The 27,501-nt window shown below is 38.8% G+C and overlaps 1 protein-coding gene across 5 annotated transcripts in view; it reads right to left on the bottom strand.

Moving 5' to 3' along the window:
- Window positions 1-987: 987 nt before the first annotated feature.
- Window positions 988-27,501, bottom strand: part of hep (hemipterous) — a 73,096-nt gene continuing 46,582 nt past the window's right edge. For 3 of the 5 annotated variants that reach the window (XM_053789856.2, XM_053789858.2, XM_070099554.1), the window contains 2 exons: window positions 17,244-17,483; window positions 988-3,872 (listed from right to left, as the gene is read on the bottom strand). In XM_053789856.2, the coding sequence (XP_053645831.2) occupies window positions 3,785-3,872; window positions 17,244-17,483 (328 nt within the window). In that variant the 3' untranslated portion in view covers window positions 988-3,784. The remainder of the gene's footprint in view (window positions 3,873-17,243; window positions 17,484-27,501) is intronic. The other 2 variants (XM_053789857.2, XM_070099555.1) reach the window with 1 other exon arrangement.

Below are 27,501 nucleotides of genomic sequence, written 5' to 3' on the forward strand. Positions count from 1 at the left end.
ATTATTTCTTATGGGAAATACTGCTTCGAATTTCAGACTTTTTGAATTTTGAACTAGCTCCTGGAACGGATTAAGTTCGATTTTTGAGGTTCCACTGTATATGCAACTGTCCAGGCAAGTACTACTGTCCTGCCAAGTGAGTGTAAAATGAAAGCCTGTAATTGTTTTACATGATGGTAGGATTGCCGGTGTCCATTTTTCTGTCTCATAACATGCAAGATTTCAGGTACATCTTGCTACTTCTTCTTACACTTAGGTCACACTACACATACATGTACAAGCGCATATATATATATATATATATATATATATATATATATATATATATATATATATATATATATATATATATATATATATACACACACACACACACCCCTCTGGGTTTTCTTCTATTTTCTTACTAGTTCTTGTTTATTTCCTGCTATCTCCATGGGAAAGTGGAAGAGAATTCTTCCTCTGTAAGCCATGTGTGTTGTAAGAGGCGACTAAAATGCCGGGAGCAAGGGGCTAGTAACCCCTTCTCCTGTATAAATTACTAAATTTAAAAAGAGAAACTTTCGTTTTTCTTTTTGGGCCACCCTGCCTCGGTGGGATACGGCTGGTTTGTTGAAAAAAAAAAAATATATATATATATAAAACCAGCATAAATGACTCAATATGTGGAATTAAGAATATTATCTCAACATATAGAAGTAGTCCTACCTGGTGTTGGGAAGTGGTGGCAGTGATGACTTGCATCACTGTGCTGGTGGTCAGGAGTGCTGCTGCATCCCCACATGACATGAATACGCTAAGCAGTTAAAACTTCGACCTCCTCTATTGGCTGTAGTATACAGTTATGACTACTGTGTAATGATTATCATAATTTCATTACACTTGCCCGGCTTTGTGCGAGCTGCGCTTGAGCCTACATACTGAGGATGCTTATACTCCATCCCTCAGAAAAGTGCACTTGGAAATGTTGGAATGTATATCATACTACAATTAAAAAATAAATATGTAATCCACAAAATTTTCACATAAATACTTCATAATTAAAAGTTATCTTCATATGAACATAATATGTATAAAAGATTTTTTGTACAAAAAGGAGCTAGGAAAAATTATGTTAAACACAAACTCTTAAGGAAATAGAGCCATAGGTTGAAGCTCTTCCTAAGTGATTTTGATTCATGAAAAATATACAGTATGTTCAGTGGACTTGTATACATCTGTCAGTATGGATCATGCTAGTAATATAATACTCAGGTTCAATCTGCATGCAAGAGAGCAATAAAAAGAGCAAGGTGCACAAGTAAGCAAGAGGGAGAGAGCATGAAGAGAGAGCAAGAGCATGTGAAAATGACACTGTGGTAGTGTAGATGGCTTGCATGCAGAGTGAGGGAGGGTTGTGTTCTCTCCAGAAGGGGTACTGAGGTTCCTTCACACATTTATCATTTGAGAAAGTCATTTCAAAAATATAATCAGCTTCCATAGTTTCTGTTAAATATCAGAGATTCAAATGAACTGTGTGATACTTGTCCTCCAAATTATCTGGCACTCATTGGAGCTACTTTCTTACAAATCTTCTGATAGTTTACAGACTAGTTATAGTGAAGTCAAATTCAGCAACTAGGCATCACTCATGGCAATCCGAGTCTTAAAAATGTAATTTTCTTGTTTCAGCTATTTAGCAAATCTAACTAAATTAAATTTATGTAATTTCTTATACTGTTTTTGCTGTAACTGATATTTTCCATTTATGTGCTTGGTGAAATAGACTTCCCTATCCCAAGAAATTTTCAATACCTAATTTCCTTACAAAGGTGTAGGTTATCTTACTTGACACTTCTTATCAAGGCTCAACCACTGCTGAAACACACACACCAGGTGCAAGCTGAGTCTATACAGTTTCGTGAAACACCACAGAGCTTAATCACTGAAGCTGACCAAAAGTTAAAGGTGGGTCCAAGAGCTTGAGCTCAACACCCACGAACTCAACTAGGTACACACACGCATACACACAAATATCAGAAGCATAGCTCTACTTCTTCAGTTACAAACAGGTAATTACACACACTTGTATTCGAGTATGTAAGCATATTTTTCTGAAGGCCTGCCAGCTTTTGAGAATGACCATGAAGGAGACTGGCATGGCAAATTACACGAGATTATAATACGTAATGGGAGTGAGAGTAGCCGACCAAAACTATCGTTACATTTGGCCAAAGTTCCAACTTGAGGACATTCTTCACCAAAGGCACATCTGTGGGCTACAATTTTTGCCAATGAAAATAAGACTGATTAGGGTGAAATGGAAGAGACTCGCACCGAATGTGTTAAGAGCTGATAGCCATCCATGCATACATGCATGCATGTGCTCATGTGTGTGCCTGTAAATGCTCTGTGCATATGCATGTGTATATATGTGAACTTTTGTGTTTGCATGTGCCTGAGTGGGTAGGTGGGTATGAGTGGAGTAGATGGTGAAAGAGATAAAGAGATGAAGGAAGAAAGGGAGGAAGTGTGAGAGAGAGGGAAAAGGAGGAATGGAAAAAGAAAGGGGGAAGAAAGAAGTGGGAGGAAGAGGAAGAAAGGAGGGCCATAGAGTGGAGGGAGAGAGCAAGAGTGAGAATGCACATGTGTGTGGGGGGGAGGGGGTTAGACTTCCAAGAGCATGTAGAAATAAATGTAAAATATTTAAATCTTCACTGAATTAACTTGCACCTAAGATGTTAATTCATCATTTGGCTGCCTGTTTCAATCCAAGTTAAAATTGTTGATATCTGCTTGTAGTATAACTTATTAAGTGGGACTCCATAAAGCACCACCTGACTCCTACTTAATATTTCACCTTTACATTACTATGACTGATAGCTTGAGTGACCTTCTGGCTCCATTCTTACAGCACAATCTTTTACAATAATTTTTACTTTAATTTCTATGGAAAAAAAAAAAAAAAAGACTGCATTTCATGACAACCTATTTTTGTAAACTTTCTGCATCTCCTTCAATGCCAAAATGAATAAAGCATTGCACTTCTGAGTCATGCTACACTTCCTTCAGTACACTTGGCAACACAATTGCCTATGATGAAGTTGCAGACAGACATACCTGTAGCAATCACCCAGTTGGTTTTTCTTTGACTGAGGGCTTCTCAACATATAAATGTTCTGCTTCAGGCATTAATCACACCAGACAATAATACAAACAACAGTATTAATATATCCGATGATTTCCCCTGAGGTCAAAAACTTGTTTGATTCATATAAACATGATTATTGTTGCAGTCTTGTAGTAACAGAAGAGGACCTAATGACCACCCAGCAAACTTATCATTAATTCATAGTCAACAACTATGACAAACTGTAACTTTAAAATATATTACAAAACTGAGACTTTATTCAAAATACATTTCAATATGTATCTAAAATTTCAGTAGAGTAATGAATTTCATCAACAATGGCACATAATGTTAAAAAAAAGCGAATGAAAAATAGAAGTGCCACTCCTGAGAACACAAAAATCCTTTAAATTTTATGACAACTCAAAATATTATTGCTGGTTAGTCAGGACCAAGTCAAGGACATGTGCAAATGTTATTTAGTTGATGGCATTGGTAAGGTGTAGGAGACACGAGATGAGGAAGGTGTTGATCCATGCTATGACTAGCTGATGGTGGTCACTCTTCCAAAGTAGACAGAGCCTGGTCCAGAGGCTCCTCCTATCCTGTGCGCTTGTGGCTGCTGAGAAGGTGAGGCTCGCAGGCTTTATATGCCTCTTTGGAGCATGTTCTTAGGGGTCAGGGGTTGCCCAGGCGGGGGAGTATTCTACGCTGTGGTTCTGGAGTGTAGTAGGGTCGACTGTTGTAGAAGGCTTCCTGAGTGTACCTGCAATAAAGGGTAATGAATAATTTTTTTTTTTTTAAACACTGACCCTCTCCCACTGAGGCAGGGTGAACTGAAAAATACACACTTTCACCATCAGTCACACTATCACTGTCTTTCCAGACACTTGCAGATATGACAGTTCAGATGTCCCTACAACAAATCATGCATTCTAATAAACACAAAAACAAAAGAACACGAGAACAAGTGTGCACATACATAAAGGTGCCCAAATACACATCACAGGAAGGTACACATGTATAAGAGCAGAGGAAAGTGTACATACCCACACAATGGTGCATGCAAGGCCTCTGCAGATTATTTCCAAAGTTCTAGGAACATATTTTTAATAATATGAAGTAATAATATCAAATTTATTATTTTAATTAACAATAATTAGTCTACAGTGTTTATTCTGGACTATTTTTAAAACGGATTTTTTTAATTTGATGTAAAACTGGTCAAATTACCAATTTCTGTGCATTTTATAGGTTGAACGGGTAATTACTTGTGCTCAAGCGATAGAACAGAAGGCATACTACTAAAATAAGTGAGGATTTTGTCATATTAAGCAACTTAACCCTTCGAGGGGTCCAGGCCACAGTTCTACACCCTGTCCACAGGGTCCAAGCCGTAGTTCTACAGCATGAGCTCAGCTCAATCAGATAAGCTGTGAGTGGTAAATTTAGGCCTAGATATGAGAGAATGGATCTATGTGGTAAGTGTGCACCATATAAAACAAATTCTGCAGCAAGCAGTGCATAGAGAAAAAAAAAAAACACATTTTTGGATTAAAACAGCGACTTTGTGGTGTATTTTTGTATGATTTTTACGATTGTATTCACTGTTTCTTGGTCTCATTTGATAGAAGGGAAGATATATTACAGAAATAGAGATGATTCTGATTAGTTTTAATACTGAAAATAGCTTGAAATTGAGCTCAAAGTAGCAGAAATGCTATATTTTTGCTATGTTCAAGAGTTAACAAATGACGTCATGCGTCCAATACATGTCAACTGGTGGGTCTATTATACGTTCACAAATTCAATGATATTTATAGAATTATTATGATACTGCATAACAGTATATCTTGCATTTTTTCATGTGAATAAAAATTCTTTATGTGAATAAAAAATCAAAGTGGAATTCATTTGTAAAGTCTGGAAACGTAACATATAAACAAAGGATACGAGTGCCAGGAATGTCTGCATTGTTTATTCTGGGCCCTATTTTGAAACTGGATTATAAATTTTTTTGTAAAATTGGCCAAATTATCAATTTCTGATCACTTTACTAGGAAGTTGAAATACACCTACCATCCGACTTACGACTGAGTTCGGTTCCGAGAAACCGGTCGTAAGTCAAAATGGATGTAAGTCGAACTTTACTGCTGAATATCAACATAATATTTTTGTAATGACTTTATTTTATTGTTTTATTTTGGTATTTCATGTTTTACTTTACTTTTTATGCTGTTAGTACTGCATTTTATACTGTAAGGTTTAGAATAAACACTGTGTACAACACAAACACTTGTTTATTTCCCAGAAATTTGGCATAAAAAACACGGTCGTAAGTCGAGTCGTCGTATGTCGAGCAGGTCGTAAGTCGGATGGTAGGTGTAGTTGACTGGGCAGTTTCTTGTGCTCAGTCGATAAAATAGAAGTAATATAAGCAAAATAGATAAGATTTTGGTCGACTAGAATAATGTAATTGGCTTAAATGAGGAGTGAAAGTGGGCAAAATCGCTGATGGGTAAATATCACTGCAGCAGTAAAATTAGCGATAGTATAATTTCGTCAATTTTCCATCAAATTTTGTACTTTTTGTTTTATTACCTTCAGAAAAAGATTCTCTACCATTTCATAAGAAAAAAATAATTTTTTTTTTTTTAAATTCTAGGACCCTGGGGACAACGCATAGAACTACGGCTTGGACCCGCAAAGGCTTAAATGAGAGAAATTAACAATAAGTAAATTGCACCCACACCGCTAACCTTTTGCTTGCGTAATTCTTTAAGTTTTTCCATCAAATTTCGTACTTTGAAATTTCCTAGAGACATTATTGACTCCTGCAATAATAATAATAATGTTTATTTCTTTGTTAAGGTTACAACGTGTAATTACAATTTTGATTTGCAATACTAGTTAACCCTTTGAGGGTCGACAGGCCCTCTCCGAAACTCGTTCTCAGGGTCGGCCAAATTTAAAAAAAAAAAAAAATTATTTTCTCTTATGAAAAGATAGAGAATCTTTTCCCGATCATAACGACACCAAAAGTTTGAAATTTGATAGAAAACTTACGGAATTATGCTGTCGCAAAGTTAGCGGTCTCGGCGATCTTTACGCATCGGCGATTTTGCCCACTTTGAGCCCCATTTTCGGCCAATTTCACTGTACTAGTCGACAAAAAATATGAATATTTCGCTAGAACTCCATTTTTTCTATCGAATGGGTGCAAGAAACCACCCATTTATAAATTCAACTATCCAGTACAGTGGTCAGAAATTAGCAATTTTGCCAATTTCACACAAATTTCAAAAGATGCCAATTTCCGAATAGGGTCCAGAATAAACAAGAAAGACATTCCTGGCACTAAAATGACATTTCCTCTAGTGATTAGTCACGTCTCAAGGCCCCTCATATATTCTTTTGCTTTCCACTTTGAATTTTTATTCTCACAAAAAATATAAGATTTACTGTTATGCAGACTATTGCATTAGTGTAAAAAATGGTACAAATATTATTGGTGCACTTGTGAAAGAATATTAGACTCACCAGTTGACGTGTATTGCACACTTGGCACGATTTGTTTACTTTTGAAGTTTGGTAAAAATCGAACATTTCTGCTACTTTGAGCTCAATTTCAAGGCACCTTTCATTGTAAAACCAGTCAAAATCATCTCAATTTCAGTAATATGTCTTCCATTCTATAAAATGAGACCAAGAAAACTAGAATACAACAATAAATACCATACGAAAATACACTGCAAAGTCGCTGATTTATTAAAAAAAAATGGTCAAAGTTTTTTTTTTCTCATTTTGCACTGTGTGCTGCAGGATTTTTTTTAGACTGTGCACACTGACCACAGACCCATTCTTTCATATGAAGGCCTACCAGCTTTCTCCCACTAGATTTGAGGCCGCTAGAATTTATGAGTACTAGTACGTCAAAAACCCCTACGCGTAAGACGTACTAGTACGACGAAAACCCTCAAAGGGTTAATGGTCCAAATCGAACCAAAATGTCATTATTGTAGGTTTCCTTCTCCTATATGTGGATTATTTGTGTATTCAATTTTTGTATAAAGTAGAAGCCCACACAAATTCATTCATCTTAAGTTTCAACTCTGTGATTACCTGTCATTTCAGCAGATGTTTCAACATACGCAAAATATCTGTGGCCTTACATTTATGTATACGTACAGCCAGTTTACTCGAGGTTCTCAATCAGCTTTAATGTTAGTAGTATGTGGTCAGCAAGAAAGCTGCTATTTTACCTCAAAAACATCACTATCAGTATTTATAAACCTTGCTGTTACTCACTCTTGTAACATACTCTCACAGGAAATGCACATTCAAGGAATCACAAACTACTACCATACACTGAAATCTCTGACTTGCAGATGGCTCCATCACTGCCCTGTATGTTCTTTAATACCAATACATACATACATACATTAACTCTCTACTGTAATAAGCTAAAGTTAGGAACAGACCCTGAAATGAATCGAGCTACAAAACCAACTCGAAGAAAAAAAAATTACTGCAACTTTCATTAAGTGGAACCTTAAGTATGAAAAAAAGAAAGGCAGAAAAAACAGGAAACAGAATTTTGAAAAAAGTAATACTGGATACTATTTAAATTGTACAGTGGACCCTCAGTTAACGATATTAATCCATTCCTGAAAGCTCATTGTTAGCTGAATTAATTTTCCCCATAAGTAATAATGGAAATCAATTTAATTCGTGCAAGAAACCCCAAAGTATGAAAAAAAAAAAAAATTTTTACCACATGAAATATTAATTTTAATGCACACAAACTGACACTTACCTTTATTGAAGGTCTGGTGATGATTGATGGGATGGGAGGAGGGGAGAGTGTGGAAGTTGTTAATGTTTAGAAGGGGAATCCCATTCCATTAGGACTTGAGGTATCAAGTCCTTTTCCGGGGTTACTTCCCCCCTTCTTTTAATGCCACTAGGACCAGTTTGAGAGTCACTGGACCTCTGTCGCACAACATATCTGTCCATAGAGGCCTGTACCTCCCGTTCCTTTATGACTTTCCTAAAGTGGTTCACAACAGTATTTTGCAGGTACAATCACTAAAAAATGTTAAAAGCAGGTGAGGATATAGCTTTGGAGTGGTTGGTGCAATTATTTAATAAATGTATGGAAGAGGGTAAGGTACCTAGGGATTGGCAGAGAGCATGCATAGTTCCTTTGTATAAAGGCAAAGGGGACAAAAGAGAGTGCAACAATTATAGGGGGATAAGTCTGTTGAGTATACCTAGTAAAGTGTATGGTAGAGTTATTATTGAAAGAATTAAGAGTAAGACGAAGAATAGGATAGCAGATGAACAAGGAGGCTTTAGGAAAGGTAGGGGGTGTGTGGACCAGGTGTTTACAGTGAAACATATAAGTGAACAGTATTTAGATAAGGCTAAAGAGGTCTTTGTGGCATTTATGGATTTGGAAAAGGCATATGACAGGGTGGATAGGGGGGCAATGTGGCAGATGTTGCAGGTGTATGGTGTAGGTTACTGAAAGCAGTGAAGAGTTTTTACGAGGATAGTGAGGCTCAAGTTAGAGTATGTAGGAAAGAGGGAAATTATTTCCCAGTAAAAGTAGGCCTTAGACAAGGATGTGTGATGTCACCGTGGTTGTTTAATATATTTATAGATGGGGTTGTAAGAGAAGTAAATGCGAGGGTCTTGGCAAGAGGCGTGGAGTTAAAAGATAAAGAATCACACATAAAGTGGGAGTTGTCACAGTTCCTCTTTGCTGATGACACTGTGCTCTTGGGAGATTCTGAAGAGAAGTTGCAGAGATTGGTGGATGATTTTGGTAGGGTGTGCAAAAGAAGAAAATTAAAAGTGAATACAGGAAAGAGTAAGGTTATGAGGATAACAAAAAGATTAGGTGATGAAAGATTGGATATCAGATTGGAGGGAGAGAGTATGGAGGAGGTGAATGTATTCAGATATTTGGGAGTGGACGTGTCAGCGGATGGGTCTATGAAGGATGAGGTGAATCATAGAATTGATGAGGGGAAAAGGGTGAGTGGTGCACTTAGGAGTCTGTGGAGACAAAGAACTTTGTCCTTGGAGGCAAAGAGGGGAATGTATGAGAGTATAGTTTTACCAACACTCTTATATGGGTGTGAAGCATGGGTGATGAATGTTGCAGCGAGGAGAAGGCTGGAGGCAGTGGAGACGTCATGTCTGAGGGCAATGTGTGGTGCGAATATAATGCAGAGAATTCGTAGTTTGGAAGTTAGGAGGAGGTGTGGGATTACCAAAACTGTCGTCCAGAGGGCTGAGGAAGGGTTGTTGAGGTGGTTCAGACATGTAGAGAAAATGGAGTGAAACAGAATGACTTCAAGAGTGTATCAGTCTGTAGTGGAAGGAAGGCGGGGTAGGGGTTGGCCTAGGAAAGGTTGGAGGGAGGGGGTAAAGGAGGTTTTGTGTGCGAGGGGCTTGGACTTCCAGCAGGCATGCGTGAGCGTGTTTGATAGGAGTGAATGGAGACAAATGGTTTTTAATACTTGACGTGCTGTTGGAGTGTGAGCAAAGTAACATTTATGAAGGGGTTCAGGGAAACTGGCAGGCCGGACTTGAGTCCTGGAGATGGGAAGTACAGTGCCTGCACTCTGAAGGAGGGGTGTTAATGTTGCAGTTTAAAAACTGTAGTGTAAAGCCTCTTCATGGGGGGCTCCTTGGAGAGGTGAAGAGGCTCTTGGTCTGAGGAATTAGACCTGTCGGTCTACTTCCTCAGACCGAACCTAATTACCCCCCAATCCCCCATTCCCTATCCCATCCTCCTCATCCTCCCCTTTTTCCTTTCCTCCTCCTCCTCCCCACCCCTCCCTTTTGCCCTTCCTTTTTGGCCTTTGGTTTTTTTTTTTTTTTTTCCACAGGTACGCTAGTTCCTAGGTAGGGGAAAGGATACCGGGGTCCATCCCATTCCGTTGAGGTTCTTGGTGGTGGCGTAGTTTGCCGTGGAATCTGGATTGCCTGGGGATGCCCTGATCCCTCTCCGGTATCCCGGAGGGTGGCTTTGGGTGTCTCTCTGGCGACGGGTGTATCTCTGGAAGCCACCTTTTGGATTCCGGGGGTGGTGGCCGAAGGAGGTATGCTTTGTGGCGGATTTCCGGCCGCCCTCTCTTTTGTCCACCGAGGTAGCTCGGCAGATGTGAGGTTGCTATCCCAGATTGCCGGTTTACTGGCATGATGGGTAGGGTATGGCACGGGTTCCATGCTGCATCTGCGCTACTTGCAGTGCTGAGGTCCTCTTGGGCACGGAGGGAGATTTCTGGCCCTTTCATTCCTCCTAGGAACTATCCCTCCCTGGTCCCCCCTTTTTTTATTGTTTTTTTTATTTTTATTTTCTTTCCTTCTTTCTTTTTGTTTTTAAGAAAAAAAAAGAAAGAAGTAACTTAACCATGGCAGCCCTAGTCCATGAACCTGCTACCCCCGGGCCCCTTCTTGATACCGCACCCTGTTCTGACCCCGCCTCGTCTTTGGACCACTCTTCGGACACTCCTCATGCCTCTGTACCTCTTGCCGGTGCTGTTTCCTCACCCGCTTCAGGTACTGAGGCCTCGACTGACTCCTTCGATTTATCTGACCTTCGCTCTCCTCTGACTATGCTTCCGGCCTCTCCCTCTACGGTGCGGCAATTTTCGAATCGCCGGCCCGTTCCACGTCGGACCAACTCTGGTCCCACGCCTAAACGACAACGACAATTACCTGCTGATGATACTTCTCCACCTTCTCGTTCTTCTCATTAAAGATCGACACGTCCTTCACTACCTTTCCACGCTCAGTTTCAGACTGCACAATGGACTAAATTCTTCACTTTACGACCGACTTCCTCTACTGCCTATCTTTCTGACCACAGTATTGGCAAGGCACTCCTACACCATGTTGGTAAAGATATTTCTTTTCATGCTCTTAAGAGCGGTACGCGCATCGTCACCGTACAGAATGCTAACCAGGCTCATGAGCTTTCTCGTCTTTCCCATATTGATACTGTTCCTGTAACTATTGAAAAGCATCATTCCCTCAATTCTTGTAGTGGTACCGTCATTCTGCCCCATACCATAGTTCAACAAAATTTCCAGACATGTGGCACTGACATTCTTGAACAGCTGGAACTCCAAGATCTTCCAATCCTCAAGGTAGACACTTACGTTCTTCCTGCCCGTGGGCGGAGACGATACCCTAGCAATGTGGCTCGTTTAACTTTCGACAGCCGTGAACTCCCATCCTCAGTTTATGTAGCAGGACATCGGTTACAAGTTCGAAAGGTGATCCCTACACCGCAACAGTGTAGAAATTGCTGGCGATTTGGCCATCCAGTGAAATATTGCAGATCTATCGCCGAATGCCCAGTCTGTGGTGCCGATGACCATTCTAATACGTCTTGCAATCGACCTCCCTCTTGCCTTAATTGTCATGAGGCTCACCCTTCGTACTCTCGCCGTTGTCAAGTCTACTTAAACGAGCGGGAAATCCGTTACCTCAAAGAGGCAGAAGGTCTCCCTTATGCCATGGCAGTTTCTCATCTCCGCCTCCAAGGGAGACTACCTCGTGTTTCTTATTCCAGTGTTTCAAAACGTCCCCCCACTTCTGGTATCCCATCTTCTGCACCCACCTCTGTGGTTACCTCTCCCATAGTCACTCCTGTAGCTAATTCTTTTGCTGTCCTCGGCTCAGACGTCCCTACTTCAACGTCTCAGTCTGATCTTGCTTCTTCGTGTTCTCTCTCACAAGCCTCAGTAGTGACGAGATCTCGTATGACACCTCCTCCCAATCGTCCCTCTACTTCTCAAGTCAAAAAAAGGTCCGTTAACACCTCCTACCCATCTTCCACCTCCTCATTTTCCCTTCCCTGTCTCAGTACCTGGTTCTCCCCCTCTCACTGGCTCTGTTACAAGTGTAGAGGTTCACCCTCCTCCTCGTACTGTACCTTCCTCCCCTGTTCCCTCCCAAGTTTCTTCCTCTTCTGCCACCTCCCAGGTTTCTGCCTCTTCTGTCCCCTTTCACGCTTCTCCAGTTCCCTCCACCCTTTCGCCCCCCCCCCCTACCTTGGTACAGTCCATTACAGTTCCAATCTTTACTCATCCTCCCCCTACCATTTCCAATATTGTCTCCCATACGACGTCTCTGAATTCTGAAACACTTGAAGCAATCTCTGAATATATTGCAGAGACCAAACCATCAATGGACACTGATCCACCCTCCGCTCCTTCTCTCTCCTCTACTCCATCTGCGCAACTCCTTTCTTCACAGCGCACCGTTCCTTCGCTGCTTGAACGTTTTCCACTGCCTCCGCATGTGGACTTTTCTAACCCCTCTAGTCCGTAGGAACCCCTACCTGTGGATTTCAGGTATCTTTATCATTGCCAATCATAGCCTATTTACAGTGGAATATTCGCGGCCTCAGGGGTAATCGGGGTGAGCTTCAGATGTTACTCTCCCAGTTTTCCCCTGTTGGTGTTTGCTTACAGGAACCAAAATTACACTCTGCTGTTATCTCTCCCATCTCAGGCTATAATTTATTGTATTCTTCAGATCCTTTTCCTGATGGGACCTTTAATGAAAGTGCCCTTCTTCTACGCACTGATATTCCATACCATCAGCTATTTGTTCGTACTTCGCTGCATTACACAGCAGCCCGTATCCACTTGCATAGGTGGTATACGCTCTGTTCTTTATATCTCTCTCCTTCTCGGGCATTATCTATTCCGGATATTGCCTTTCTTGTTTCGTCATTACCACCACCGATTCTGTTACTTGGTGATTTTAATGCCCACCATTTCCTCTGGGGGGGGTCTCACTGTGATTCCCGTGGCATTCAGTTAGAGGCTTTTCTTGCCACCCACCCCCTCCATGTTTTAAATACAGGTACTCACACCCATTTTGATCCTCGGACTCACACTCTCTCTTGCATCGATCTCTCAGTCTGCTCTTCCTCCGCCGCATTAGACTTCACTTGGTCTGTTCTTCCGGACTTACATGACAGCGATCATTTCCCAATCATTCTTACTTCCCCTTCATATTCACCACCTCTTCGCATCCCACGCTGGCAATTTGATCAGGCAAATTGGAACCTTTACTCACACCTAACTGTTTTTAGAGAGGTTCCTTCTTCGTCCTCCATCGATGAGCTTTTACACCTCTTCTCGTCCTCCGTTTTAACCGAAGCTTCTCATTCTATACCCCAAACTTCAGGCAGGCATTCTCAGAAATGCGTGCCTTGGTGGTCTCCTGCTCGTGCTCGTGCAGTACGTTTGAAACGCGCTACATGGGGCAGGTACCGGTACAATAGAACCACAGAGAGACTTCTTGATTTTAAGCAGAAGCGTGCGATTGCTCGCCGTGTCATCCGTGATGCTAAACGCACTTGCTGGCGAGATTATGTCTCCACCATCGCCTCTGCTTCCTCTATGAGTGCAGTCTGGAAAAAAGTACGAAAACTGAGTGGTAAATATTCTCCTGACCCGGCTCCTGTTCTGCGGGTTGCCGGTGTTGATATAGCAAACCCACTAGATGTTGCCAATGAAATTGGCAATCATCTGGTCCGTATTTCTCAGGGACTCCATCTATGCCCGTCATTTCTTTCCTCAACGTCTGCCAGAGAGTTAGCACCCTTGGACTTTTCTTCTCTCAGAGAAGAACAGTATAATGTGCCTTTTACACTTCAAGAACTGGAGGCAACACTCTCAGCTTGCTGATCATCGGCAGCTGGGCCCGACGACATTCATATTCGTATGCTACAACATTTACATCAGTCAGCCCTTGCAGTCCTATTACGCCTTTACAATCTTATTTGGTCACAAGGAGTTCTTCCACAGCTGTGGAAATCCGCCATTGTTCTCCCTTTCCGCAAACCAGGCACTATGGGACATGAAACCTCCCACTATCGTCCCATTGCTCTTACCAGTGCAGTTTGCAAAGTGATGGAAAGCCTAGTAAATAGACATTTAGTGTGGTATTTAGAGACACACAACAGTCTCTCCACTCATCAATATGGCTTTCATAAGGGACGTTCTACCATAGACCCCTTACTACGCTTGATTATGTATGTTCGTAATGCCTTTGCGAATAACCACTCAGTTATTGCCATATTTTTTGACCTTGAGAAGGCATATGACACAACTTGGAGGTATAATATTTTAGCCCAAGCCCACTCCTTAGGCCTTCAAGGCAATCTACCATCCTTCCTTAAGAACTTTTTAACTAACAGGCATTTCCGTGTTCGGGTTAATAATGTGCTCTCCCCGGACTTTATCCAAGCTGAAGGTGTCCCCCAGGGATGTGTTCTGAGCACAACACTTTTTCTCCTTGCTATTAATGATTTGGCCTCTAGTCTTCCATCAAATATTTGGTCATCACTATGTTGATGACTTCGCTATTGCCTGTGCAGGCGCTGACTGTCACCTTATTACAGTTTCTCTCCAGCATGCAGTCGACTGTGTTTCCAATTGGGCCACCACACGTGGGTTTAAATTTTCCAACACTAAAACCCACCAAATTACTTTCACTAGACGCTCTGTCATCTCCGATCATCCTTTGTACCTCTATGGCTCCCGTATCCCTGAACGTGATACAGTCAAGTTTCTGGGCCAACTCTTTGATCGTAGGTTATCCTGGAAACCTCACATTACCTCTCTGAAGGCAACTTGTCACAGCTGGCTGAACCTTCTTAAAACCCTTGCTCATCTTTCATGGGGAGCTGATCGTCGAACCCTCCTTCGCCTACATTCCACCCTTATCTTATCGAAACTTGATTATGGTGACCAGATCTATTCAGCGGCATCTCCTGCTACTCTCTCTAGCCTTAACCCCATTCATCACCAAGGTTTACGTTTATGCCTTGGTGCTTTTTGCTCTTCCCCTGTCGAGAGCCTCTATGCAGAAGCGAACGTTCCATCCTTATCCGATCGCCGTGATGCCCATTGCCTTCGCTACTATGTACGCTCTCATGATCTCCGCAATCCTTCCATTTATAGAATGGTCACTGATATTAGTAGACATTCTTTATTTGTTCGTCGCCCCTGTTTACTCCGTCCCTTCTCTCTTCGCCTTCATTCGCTCGTCTTCTCTTGAATTACCACCTTTCTATGTACATGTAACATCTCACTTTTCCCTACCCCCCTGGGAAGTTCCAGCTGTTCGAGTCTGTTCTTTCTCTCTCCCTTGCTCGAAAGCCCAACTGTCTACGGTCGCTTCCCGCTCTCTTTTTCTTGACCACTTTCACTCTCATTCTCATGCCATTGCTGTGTACACAGATGGGTCTAAGTCTTCTGACGGCATAGGATTCGCAGCAGTGTTTCCGGACAGCGTCGTACAAGGGCATTTACTATCTTCGGCTAGTATTTTTACTGATGAATTGTATGCCATCCTTACAGCACTTATCCGTATTGCATCTATGCCTGTGTCATCATTTGTGGTTGTCTCAGACTCCCTTAGTGCTTTACAGGCTATACAGAAATTTGATACACCTCACCCCTTAGTCCTCCGTATCCAACTTTGGCTACGCCGTATCTTTACCAAGCATAAAGATATTGTTTTTTGTTGGGTCCCTGGTCATGTTGACGTACAGGGCAATGAACAGGTAGACACTGCTGCGCGGTCAGCAGTACATGACCTACCAGTTTCATGTAGAGGTACTCCATTTACGGACTATTTTGTTGCAATATCTTCCCAACTTCACACCCGTTGGCAACAACGTTGGTCTACTATGCTCGGCAACAAACTTCAATCTATTAAACCGAGTATAGGTTACTGGCAGTCTTCTTATCACCGGTGTCGAGGTTGGGAGACTACTCTCTCCCGTCTTCGCATTGGCCATACTCGTCTTACTCATGGATATCTCATGGAGAGGCGCCCTGCTCCTCTCTGTGAGAATTGCCAAGTTCCATTATCAGTCAGCCACATTCTGTTGGACTGCCCACTTTATCAACGAGCACGCAGAATTTACCTCCGTCGTCGTCTTCGCTCTGCTGCTCTCTCTCTACCTTCCCTTCTCGCTGATGGACCCACCTTTCATCCAGACTCTCTCATTGACTTTTTGACAACAACCGACTTACTTCACAAATTCTGATACCTTCAGCCCTTTCTACTTCAAACTCTTGCTACCCTCTACCCCCGTACTATCCCCTGCCCCGCTGTTTTCTGTAACCTACTGATCATCCCTCCTCCCTTCTGCCATCCAATACCCTCGCTTCCTTCCCTACCCTGCAGCGCTGTATAGCCCTTGTGGCTTAGCACTTCTTTTTGATTATAATAATAATGTAGTGTAAAGCACGCTTCTGCCAAGACAGTGATGGAGTGAATGATGGTGAAAGTTTTTCTTTTTCGGGCCACCCTGCCTTGGTGGGAATCGGGCAGTGTGATAATAAAAAAAAAAAAAATAATCACTAAAAACGCTGTGATAATATGAAATGTTCTGACTGTATGCGTGGATGCGACCGCACTGGCTGGCTTGTAAACACTGGCACCCACGGGACAACTGAGGCACACTCGGGGCCACACGTGGACATGTCTTGAACGAATCGCATTGGGCGAGTTTTTTAGCATTAGCCGAGGCAAAATTTTTGCGTTAAAATGTATCGTTAGCTGGATTTAACGTTAGCTGATGCCATCGTTAGCTGAGGGTCCAATGTACTTGCAATAAGCATCCAGTAGATATCCCATGACTTAAAAATGTCATAGATGCATTTCACTTTACAATACTTTGACTTTACGATGTTGCGATAGCGATGCTGTACAGTACTGTACATTTAATGACAGGATAAATTTATATTCATTTATTTACTTTTCAATATTGGCATTTAGTTACAGTAATTATTTGTTTATTATTCAGTGTCAGTTATTTATTCGCTTGTTTACTTATTGCATTTTATTTACTGTCGGCTTGCGATGTTTTCAATTTACACTGAGTTCATACTAATGTAACCCCATTGTAAATCGAGGAGAACCTGGATACTATTATTTAAATGGTACTTGCAATAAGCATTCAGTAAATATCACATGACTAAAAAATATCATATGCCTGAAGTTCAATAAATTTTGCAATTTGTTACCTTGTCTGTGGAGCTGATGGTAAAGAGATAGATAAAGCTGACCGAGTTGGCACAATTACCTGTAGTGAGGGGTAGTGAGACTAACGGAGGGAGGAGGCAGATTGCTACTAGAGGTGGGTAGTGCTCCTGGTTGGCCCTGCTGACTGCTGTTGCTGCTGTTGCTGCTGCTGCTGCTGCTGCTGTTGCTGCTGCAACTGCTGCTGCTGCTGTTGTTTACTACTGATTTGTTCTGCTCCACGATCCTTCGAGAGACGAGGGGGGACACATGGGGGGGCAGGTAAGTGGGAGGGTAGCGGCTGCTGTGGGAGAAATTTTTTAAATGGAATTAAGATAAAACTGACCTCAAGGTATTTATCAATTACAACTTCATTAGGCATGATCACTTTGATAATGCCTTTCTGGCTTGCCTCTTCAATAGCCTTCTTTAAAAGAATAACAGTGATTTTTGAAAATGATAAGGGAACTAAAAATACTACTGTACTTAAATGCAGAACTTTGTAATAAAAATATTCATTAAACATTTATATTTACTTCAAATACCTTCCTGACAATGGCTCCAGCTATGATTTAGAGCTCAGGTTATACGTTTCAAATAGACTGCATCTCAAATTATCAAATACTGTATAAAGCTAGTACAGTCTAGCTGAGAGGCAAGCTAGCATTACAAATACTGTACATTAAACTTTTAAATACTTATAATAAATGGAATGTCATGTTAATAAATGTTGTACCTAGCAATTAATATACAAGATATATTCAGATTACAGTTTCAAAATAAGTGCATGTACTTTAATTCTGGAACATTAGTTACATTATAAAAGATAATAAATGTCAATTATTTGAAATATTTTGAGCCAATTTTTTTAAGATAGCAGCAGCCAAGCGCAGGCCATAAGCAAAGGTTCAATTTACTCCAATTATGGTTTCATTCTACACTGGCTTATATGCAAACTTAATTGACTGACATGTATATGAAATTTTACAAAAGCTGTAACAATTAAGCATAATTATTGATACAGTACACAATTAACCCACAAACTGAGGGTGAAACTAGACAAAGTTTCCATCCATCTCAAACCATCATTGTGACATAGTAATGGTCCAAGACTGATCAACATGTCTCTTAGTTTTATCTCCAATTTGTCGATTATTTGTGAATTGCTCCAGCCGTGGTATCGAGACTCATTCTTCTATTAGTACAGCATATACAGATGTAAATATGATGAACACAAGTCTATAATACAGAGCTTCATGGCATGCATATAACAAATATGAAATTATAAAAATATATATAAAAAATACATATAGCAGTGACTCCATGATGAAGTATTAGCATGCTGGAACAGGAAGTTATAATAACAAAACATAAGTCATAACACACTTTATCATGCTAAAACAACAACCATAAACCAACTTAAATTTCTAAATAAAAAGCTAAGATTCTTGGAGAAAAACCTAAGCTTTAAAGGTTAAATGTAGAATCAATAACAAAAGACAACTGTCTTAAATATACTCTTGACTCGTACTTTCTTGAGAGGCATTATTTTATATACTGATAGTGTAACATTTGTCAATGAATGTACAGTACCAACACCTAACCAGAAACAGTTTGTAAAAACTGTTTAAGTCATGGATTTTTCTGTGAGAGCTGTGTATTCTTGCATAAACACTTGACACACTTACAATCACAAGTTAAGTAGATATTACTATTGGACAGGACCCAACCTCTTTAGTAAGATACCCATTGAAGAGGTTCACTAAACTGTTTGGTATATAGATATGCTTATCAATAATTAAGATATGTTATTTTATTTTACCATCACTAATAATTCACTGTAACTACAAAGTACCAATAGCACTTCCAGTAGCAAATTAAACTATAATAGAGAGCTTTCACTGTAGCAAAGTAAGATATCATACTTCTTTATTTCACTCTTCTCTCGTTCTGTCTTCTTTCCCCTATTTATCCTTGTTTTGTCCTCGGTGCCATTATCGTAGCCAATGAGGCTGACCTCCGCTGCATTTAATCTCGGCATAATTTGAAAATTCATAAAAGTTTTCACTGCTGTGAAAGTTAAGGACAGGCGTCCATTATGTGAGGTTAGTCACAATACTAAGGCACTTAAATGCTCTTTTTTGTAAGTGAATGTTTCAAATGCCTATGCCGATTTACATGAGGATGATTATAATTTTATGTGAAGTCATCATAATTTGGGTAACAATTTAATGGAGTAGTTGGTACTTGAAACTGCACACTGACATTACCAGCTGCATATCTTAATCCACTGCACCACATAGGTGCTATGGACCACAGCACTGGGCTGGTAATTCCAGACAAATAGGTTCAAATCCCAATCACTTAACTGAAAAAAAAGAGAGGAATAGGTTTGTCAACCTCGGCTTTGTGGACAGACCTTAAAAATATGAAAAGTTTTCTGTTGCTTGTGTCTCAATAGACTAGCAGTGTATAAAGGGGAAGATCATGATGTAACTTCTGGTCCTCATAACTACAGGTCTAGATCTGCATATCAATATATCTTGAATTTTAAAGTGTGGTTAACCCAGATACTGACTTCAGTACTGTATATACACTCAATGAATGAATGTTGCACAAAGATTTAGTCTACACATTGACAACACTAAATCATGCAATATAAATACAATCTGTGTGTTGCTATGAACGTTCTCATTAAATAAAGTGTACCTTTCTCTTGTACAACCTATGTGGTCACACACATTTTCATCATTATAATGTAAAAGTGTATCTTTCTCTTGTGTAACGTATGTGATACTATTTTTTTTTTTAAACACACCGGCTGTCTCCTACCGAGGCAGGGTGATCCAAACAAAGAAGAAATACTTTCACCATCATTCACACAATCAGTCTGCAGAGGCATGAAGATATGACAGTTCAGATGTCACTCCAAACAGCCAATATCCCAAACCCTGCCTTTAAAGTGTAGGCACTGTACTTCCCACCTCCAGGACTCAAGTCCACTTCAAGTGCACCTTTCCTTTATGACTATCTCTCTGTGATATATGCAGGCAATGTATATGATCTGTGTATTTTTTTTAAGAGTGATTAATACACGAGTTCAGCCATCTGATTTTCTTACACATTACATTTGTCTATAAAATGTCCTACCTCATGTTGTAAAATTTTAAAATACATATCTTGAAATTAGTTTCTTCAAAACTTAAGATTTAAGTATAGTTACCAATATAATCACAAGAAGTGCATTTATCCCAGAAAATGGTAGGTTAACTGGAATTATATTTTACAAAATTGATGGCATAATCAATGATAATTATGTATAACAAAGTTCTCTATTATATCATGATAATAATGAACATTTAGCATTCAAAGGCATTGCTTATTTGCATTATGTAGTAGGTTTATGGTGAAAGATTGTTGAAATATTTAGATGTATCTGGCAAGTGTTTTTTCTAACAAGTACCTGGCAGTAGCTTGGTATAGTAATAGTCTGACCTTAGCAGTCAGGTCTTTCTGGTGACAGTTTGGTATTTCTATTAACAACTTTATTCAATCTCCGGTATGGGTGGAACCATTAGGATGTGTTTTCTTAAGACACTGGCTGTCCATGTTCAACTATCAGTACCAGGGTGTTAGTGGACTGGTGTGGGTCGCATCCTGGGAACAAAACTGATCTAATGGTAATATGTCACTGATGTCAGATAGGCCTGTATACTGTGTACATGTACTTGTAGAAGTAATTATTATTACGTATTATTAAATTCCCATAATACAACAAACACAACAAAGAGAGAGTTCATTTATTACAAAAAACAGGCAAACTTAAAAAAATCCATGACTGGTTAGCTGTTACATTGTGAGTACTTCCTACAGTGTCAAATTAATGTCTTAAGCCTTGGCTAACACTTGCAATGGAGTCACATATTCAAGACAAAATTTACTTCACCACAGGGGTTAAGCAAATACAGTGGTACCTCGGGATACGAACAGCTCAAAACTCGAACAATTATGTAAGTGTATTTATGCAAATGATTTCGTAAGTATATTTTTGAGGGTCTGAAATGGGTTAATCTAATTTACATTATTCCTTATGGGAACAAATTCATTTGGTATCGGCACTCGAACAGCCTTCTGGAACGAATTAAGCTCGTATCCCAAGGTACCACTGTACATGAAACTATAACAAAAAAGAATATTAAGTGCTAATTAAAGCTACCAATATTGGTAACCAGCTGAACCTCACAGTGTTCCAAGTCAATGAACAAACTATCATTTGGACCATAACCAATTCATTACATATAATTTATATAAAATAAAATATTGTAGTCTTAAAAATCTATCATACCAAATGCATGTGATCATAAAAAAGGTGAATATAAATTTAGGAAAAACACAAACCAAAAATATCTAAGATGAAAAGGGGTCTAAAATCTGTGCAAAATGTATACATACACAATATATCTCATACAAGACAAACAATAATAATAAAAATTTCTAATGGTATTTTGCAGACATACTTCAAAATTAAAAAAACGCTAGCCCTTAGAAAAAGGTATATCAAGCTTCAAATAAAATAAAAAAAAAATCAGAGAAACTGGTAGGGTGGCAAGACATGATATAATGATGAGAATTCTAAGGAAAATAGACAAATGATTCCCTTCTCACCACATGACTACAACTGCAGCAACTCATCCTTCTAAACCAACACTGCATTTTTACCATGATTCAAGAACTTTGAAAAAGGAACATTTGGTTTTTATGGTCATTTTGGTCATGCTTCCTCAAAGTTCTCATTAGTTTCTTGTTTGATGTTCATGAATAAAAAATACCTTATTTTTTTAGACACTAATTCATTTAATGGTAATAAACTATTATATAACTTTATTTTGGTTAATGATGAATGCAAATTAAATAGTAATAAACAACTTTGAATGAATAAACAGAAGGATGGATGAGGGGGTTGAACCATGGTCTGCAAACTGGCAGTACTATATCGGACTGTCAATTTATGGACTACGGTTTGAGCCCCTCGTCCTCCCTCTGGGTAATGAAGTTAACCTAACAATGCAGATAAACTCATGAAAAGAAGTTGGCCTAAATATATATAAAATATAAAACAAGGTTGACATTAGGAGAATAGGTTAACTGCAGGTCTACTGTATATTCAATACTGTATATCTCCCAAAACTAGAGAGTACTTGGGCTGCTGATGTCCCACTTGGCTATAATACTACTATAAGCATCTACAAAAGGAATCTTATATCATGAAGGACAATCATAAAGTTTATTCTCAAACCGGATATTGCAAACCCTGCCACTTTCTGAGCATAATTTGACTGAGAGTACGTACTACAAAATGCAAACACAATTACCACAGAGCACTGAATTCTCAACAACCAAAATATAAAAATGGTGCAAGAGAGTACACATTGCCAGTAAGTATACAGAGAGAGATGAGGCAATACACTATACCAAAGATGATACAGTGTTTAACAGTATGTCTACTCAGAACTACAGTTTGTACTTTGTAACACCTATTGTGTATTTCATAAATTGTACTTTAGTATTAGTGTACACTACAATGCTTAACTAGCTGTATTAGCATAGATGGAACATCAACTTAGGCCAACTGATCATCATATCATTTAGGTTAAATAGCAAGAATATCATCTGCACAAGATGGTAATTATAATGTATCCTTTATATTAATCAGTAATCTTACCACCTTTTAGTGGTGAGCATGAAATAATGCATTTACAGTAGCTACAAAAACATTTTAACTAGGTATGTTTAACCAAAACATTGTTATTATACTTATGTTTTGTATGTGGTGACTGATGGGAAAAATACTAAACTCATAAGAGCCATTCAACATGTGGTGACAAGAGAATTTAAAGATTGAAACATGGACATCAGGAGGTTACTACCTCTTCCCTCTCCCCTTAAATAAAACTGGAGCACAAATAACAAGCACAGTCTTCCTAATATACTGACTGGTTGATAAACTTGCACACTGCTCAAACAAGTTCTTAGTTTTTCTGAGTAATTCTTCAATCATTAGCAAACTAGAACCTATGGAAAGACAATTAAGAGGAGCCAAGACAAGTGGTGGCCCGGTGGCCTGGTGGCTAAAGCTCCTGCTTCACACACGGAGGGCCCGGGTTCGATTCCCGGCGGGTGGAAACATTTCGACACGTTTCCTTACACCTGTTGTCCTGTTCACCTAGCAGCAAATAGGTACCTGGGTGTTAGTCGACCGGTGTGGGTCGCATCCTGGGGGACAAGATTAAGGACCCCAATGGAAATAAGTTACAGTCCTCGATGACGCACTGACTTTCTTGGGTTATCCTGGGTGGCTAACCCTCCGGGGTTAAAAATCCGAACGAAATCTTATCTTATCTTATCCTGCCATATATTTTGGCATCACACTCGGGTCCTTTTCAAAATCTTCAGCAGCACTGCCAGGTTCAATTAAATTTGTTCAGACCCATTATCTCCAAGAAAATAGTACTAAATGGGACCTTACTGCTGATAACTACAAGAAAAAGTAATTCTTTTCAAATTTTATCTTGAATTTTGACATCCCCATGTCTTTATATTGCATTTGTTCAATAATCTCAAGAATTATTGCCCCACAGCCCAGTCTTAGACCAGGTCTCCTAAAATACAAAAAGAAAAGTTTCAGGAATAAGCACTATTAAGAAAGAGAGAAGAAAGTAAAGTGTACTGTGAAAGCATAAATTTTAATGAGTTACCTGCCATCCTACATGTTCACAAAATAGAAAGAAAATACCAGTAATCCTGCAAGAGTACAAAATATTTAACAGGCTTCTGTTTAACACCTGAATGACAGGATGGTAATACTTCCCTGGATGGTTACTATCTACCAACTTAGAACCTGCTGATCCTTCCTTTCCCCACCATCCAGACACACTGTTCAACATGTGGATGATACCTCTTAAGTAGATTACCTCGGCAAGACTTAAGTATCTTCATGTACAGCTGCAAGTTTTCTCAAGTCAACAATAATGATACATATCAGTCAATAACTTTGAGGTTAGCCACAAATATATTAACAGTGAACAGAACTGTTAAATTTAAATTTATGAAATTAATGTAAATGTAAGAGTGTGAGCATGGAGTGTACCTCAGTGGGCACACTTTCATTAATGGGACAAGTGGTGTGTTCCTCAGTGGGTGCACTTTCATCACCACCACTTGTACTTTAGTAATCATCATTAGCTATCTTGTCAAGAGCAATAAGCAGATATTTTCACAGGTAAGCACTGCACCTCTACAAATGTTAGCATGTCTTAGTACTTATCAAATACAGCAATAAACATGGAAACAAAAAAATACTAAGAAATTGTCCTAATATAATAATAAAGGTCAAGGAAGATTAGCTGATATTATAAATTTACAGCAATGGAAATATCAGAAAATTAAAAGTAAAATAGAAGTTACTTCTTACTGTATCTGTCTTGTATTTTAAGATCGAAAATTTTGTTTAAAGTGGCTTTCCTTTTACATCAAAGTGTGCATGCGTGTGCAAGTTCTGTTCACTAGACTCTTATATAATGTAGTACAGTATATATCTTTCAGAACACCACAATTGTACAAAAAACTTGCAATATGAATTTAATTTCTCAATGGGAAAACAGGCTTATGTCCCATATTCTGACAAAAATTTATATTTTCAGTTTAGATTTTCAGCATCATGTGACATGTTCTTAGGTGATAATACAGTAATTCATTTGGTAAAAAAAAATTCTATAGGCTCTTTGGGTGTGCATCTAGAGGTTGGTTATGATGATGCCGCTGTGGCAGGAAAAAAGACCACCTCGTTTGAGGATGCAAAAGTGTAAATCTAGCGTTTCCTAGACAACACTCAACTAAAACAGTACTGTGCCAGAAGGCAATAGTTAATGAAGGACATTATGATGTGAAACTCTAACAAGAACAGGGCTTAAAGGGAGGCAGAATGAGAGAGAACCTATATGATCTCTCCCTCAATCATACACAAATGACAGGAGCAAAAATAAAAGATATTACCTTACTGGAAAGAGACACTAAGTATATTTTGGCTATATAATGCATGGAAATGCTTACAATGTTGCATCTCACAAATAATCAATACAGCATAGGCATACAATGGTGCCCAGTAGTAAGGAGTGCAAGGAAAAAGGACATGTAACAGTGGGAGACAACATGCTACTTTAGAAGACAAGAGAAGTGCAAATCTTTATAGTGTTACTGGACAACAATGAAACTGAAAAAAACACTGAAGAGGAAGATGAAATCTTTGTAAAGACATAAGAGACTATATTGTAGAGTATTGCTAACAAATATTCACCTTTGAAGCATCTCTCATGTGTCGCAATACCTTTTATCACATTTGATTTCTCTTATTATTTTATTTTTTTATTAATATATAAGTGAATAGGAGTGAAGAACATAAAATCCTATTACTCAATGACTTGTCCATGCTGTGATATGTATGATAAAATATAAATTGCTATAGTCGGAATAAAACGAGTCTGGATACACATTATATAAATGTCCACGGTTCAACATTTTTCAAAAGATTTCTTGATCGAGCCACTTAAGAGAATTTATATAATACATACTATACATCAATTATCATTCTTTACTCAGATCTTTTAAGCAGTAATGTTCTTAAGTTGCTTTCATTTTATGATGTTCTATATAGCAATGTACAAACATAACTATTTTAATTAAAAGTTGTGTTATTTGGTTTAACCCTTCGAGGGTCCGTGCCGTAGGTCTACAGCCTTATGTTGAGGGTCCAAACTGTAGATCTACGTCATGAGCTCAGCTCACTCTGATAAGCTGTGAGCGGTAAATTTTGGCCTAGATATGAGAGAATACATCTATGTGGTATGTGTGCACCACATAAAACAAATCCTGTAGCACACAGAGCATAATGAGAGATAAAAATTGAGACCGTAATTTTCGATTAAAACAGTGACTTTGCAGCGTTTTTTTTTTTGTATGTTTTTTATAGTTGTATTTGCAATTTCTTGGTCTCCTTTGATAGAATGGAAGATATATTACAGAAATAGAGATGATTTTGATTGGTTTTAGTACTCAAAATGGCTTGAAACTGAGCCAGCTGGTGGGTCTAATATACGTTCACAAATGTGGTGATATTATTTATACAATTATTACAATATTGCATAACAGTAACTCTTCTACTTTTTTGGTTTGAATAAAAATTCATTATGTGAATAAAAAATCAAAATGGAATTCATTAGTAAAGCCTGAAAACATAACTAATGAACAGAGGAAATGTTAGTTTAGTGCCAGGAATGCCTGCATTGTTTATTCTGGACCCTATTTTGAAATTGGAGTATTTTGAACTTTGCATTAAATTGGCAAAATTATCAATTTCCGATCACTTTATTTTGTAGTTGAAACAGTTGGCTTGGCAAATTCTTGTGCTCAATCGATAGAATAGAAGTAATACTAGTGAAATAGCTAAGAATTTGGTCAACTGGAATAATGTAATTGGCCTAAAATGGGAGTCAAAGTGGGCAAAATCGCCAATGTGTAAATATCGCTGACACATCAAAATTCGCGAGAGCATAATTTCATCAATTTTCCATCAAATTTCGTACTTTTTGTTTTATTACCTTCAAAAAAAGATTCTCTACCATTTCATAAGAAAAAATAACAGTTATTTTTTGAAAATTCTTGGACACTGGTGCACACTTTGAAATTTGGCCTGTGGACCCTGAAAGGGTTAACACCATAAAGTCACTATCATCATATAGTACAATATAGAAGAAATTCTCACAGTACAAGTAAAACAATTAAAATTTTAGACAAAAAGTATTGTATTAGTTTTACATTATTTTACTGGACAAAATAGGTATGTAATTGTTCTTTACGATCCTCTACTGATGGTCTAAAGTAATAATACAAAATGGAATCAAGGTACGAGAATAAAGATGAACCATTTCCTAGAATTCAATTATTTTCCATGATAAAAACAAAATGTTTTTCTATTTTTTTTTTTTTGCAGTTTATAAATAACCCATCGGCAATTATGCTATAATCAATATTTTGTGAACCCAAGGCAGAGGTGCAGGCTACTGGATATATTATATGAAGTTGAAAGACTGATTTGTAATAAGCTGTAATACTTGTATGTACTTCATATCCAAGTCAAAGTGTAGGAGCTGAACCAACATATATTGTGAGAAGTGCAACACAGAGTGCAACATGTCTAGTGTGTATGTGCTCAACTACCAGAAAGAAACAACAAATGCTAACAATAGCTATGAAGCTGTCAGGTACCT

Source organism: Cherax quadricarinatus, chromosome 68 (assembly GCF_038502225.1).
Source record: "Cherax quadricarinatus isolate ZL_2023a chromosome 68, ASM3850222v1, whole genome shotgun sequence".
NCBI lineage: Eukaryota > Metazoa > Arthropoda > Malacostraca > Decapoda > Parastacidae > Cherax > Cherax quadricarinatus.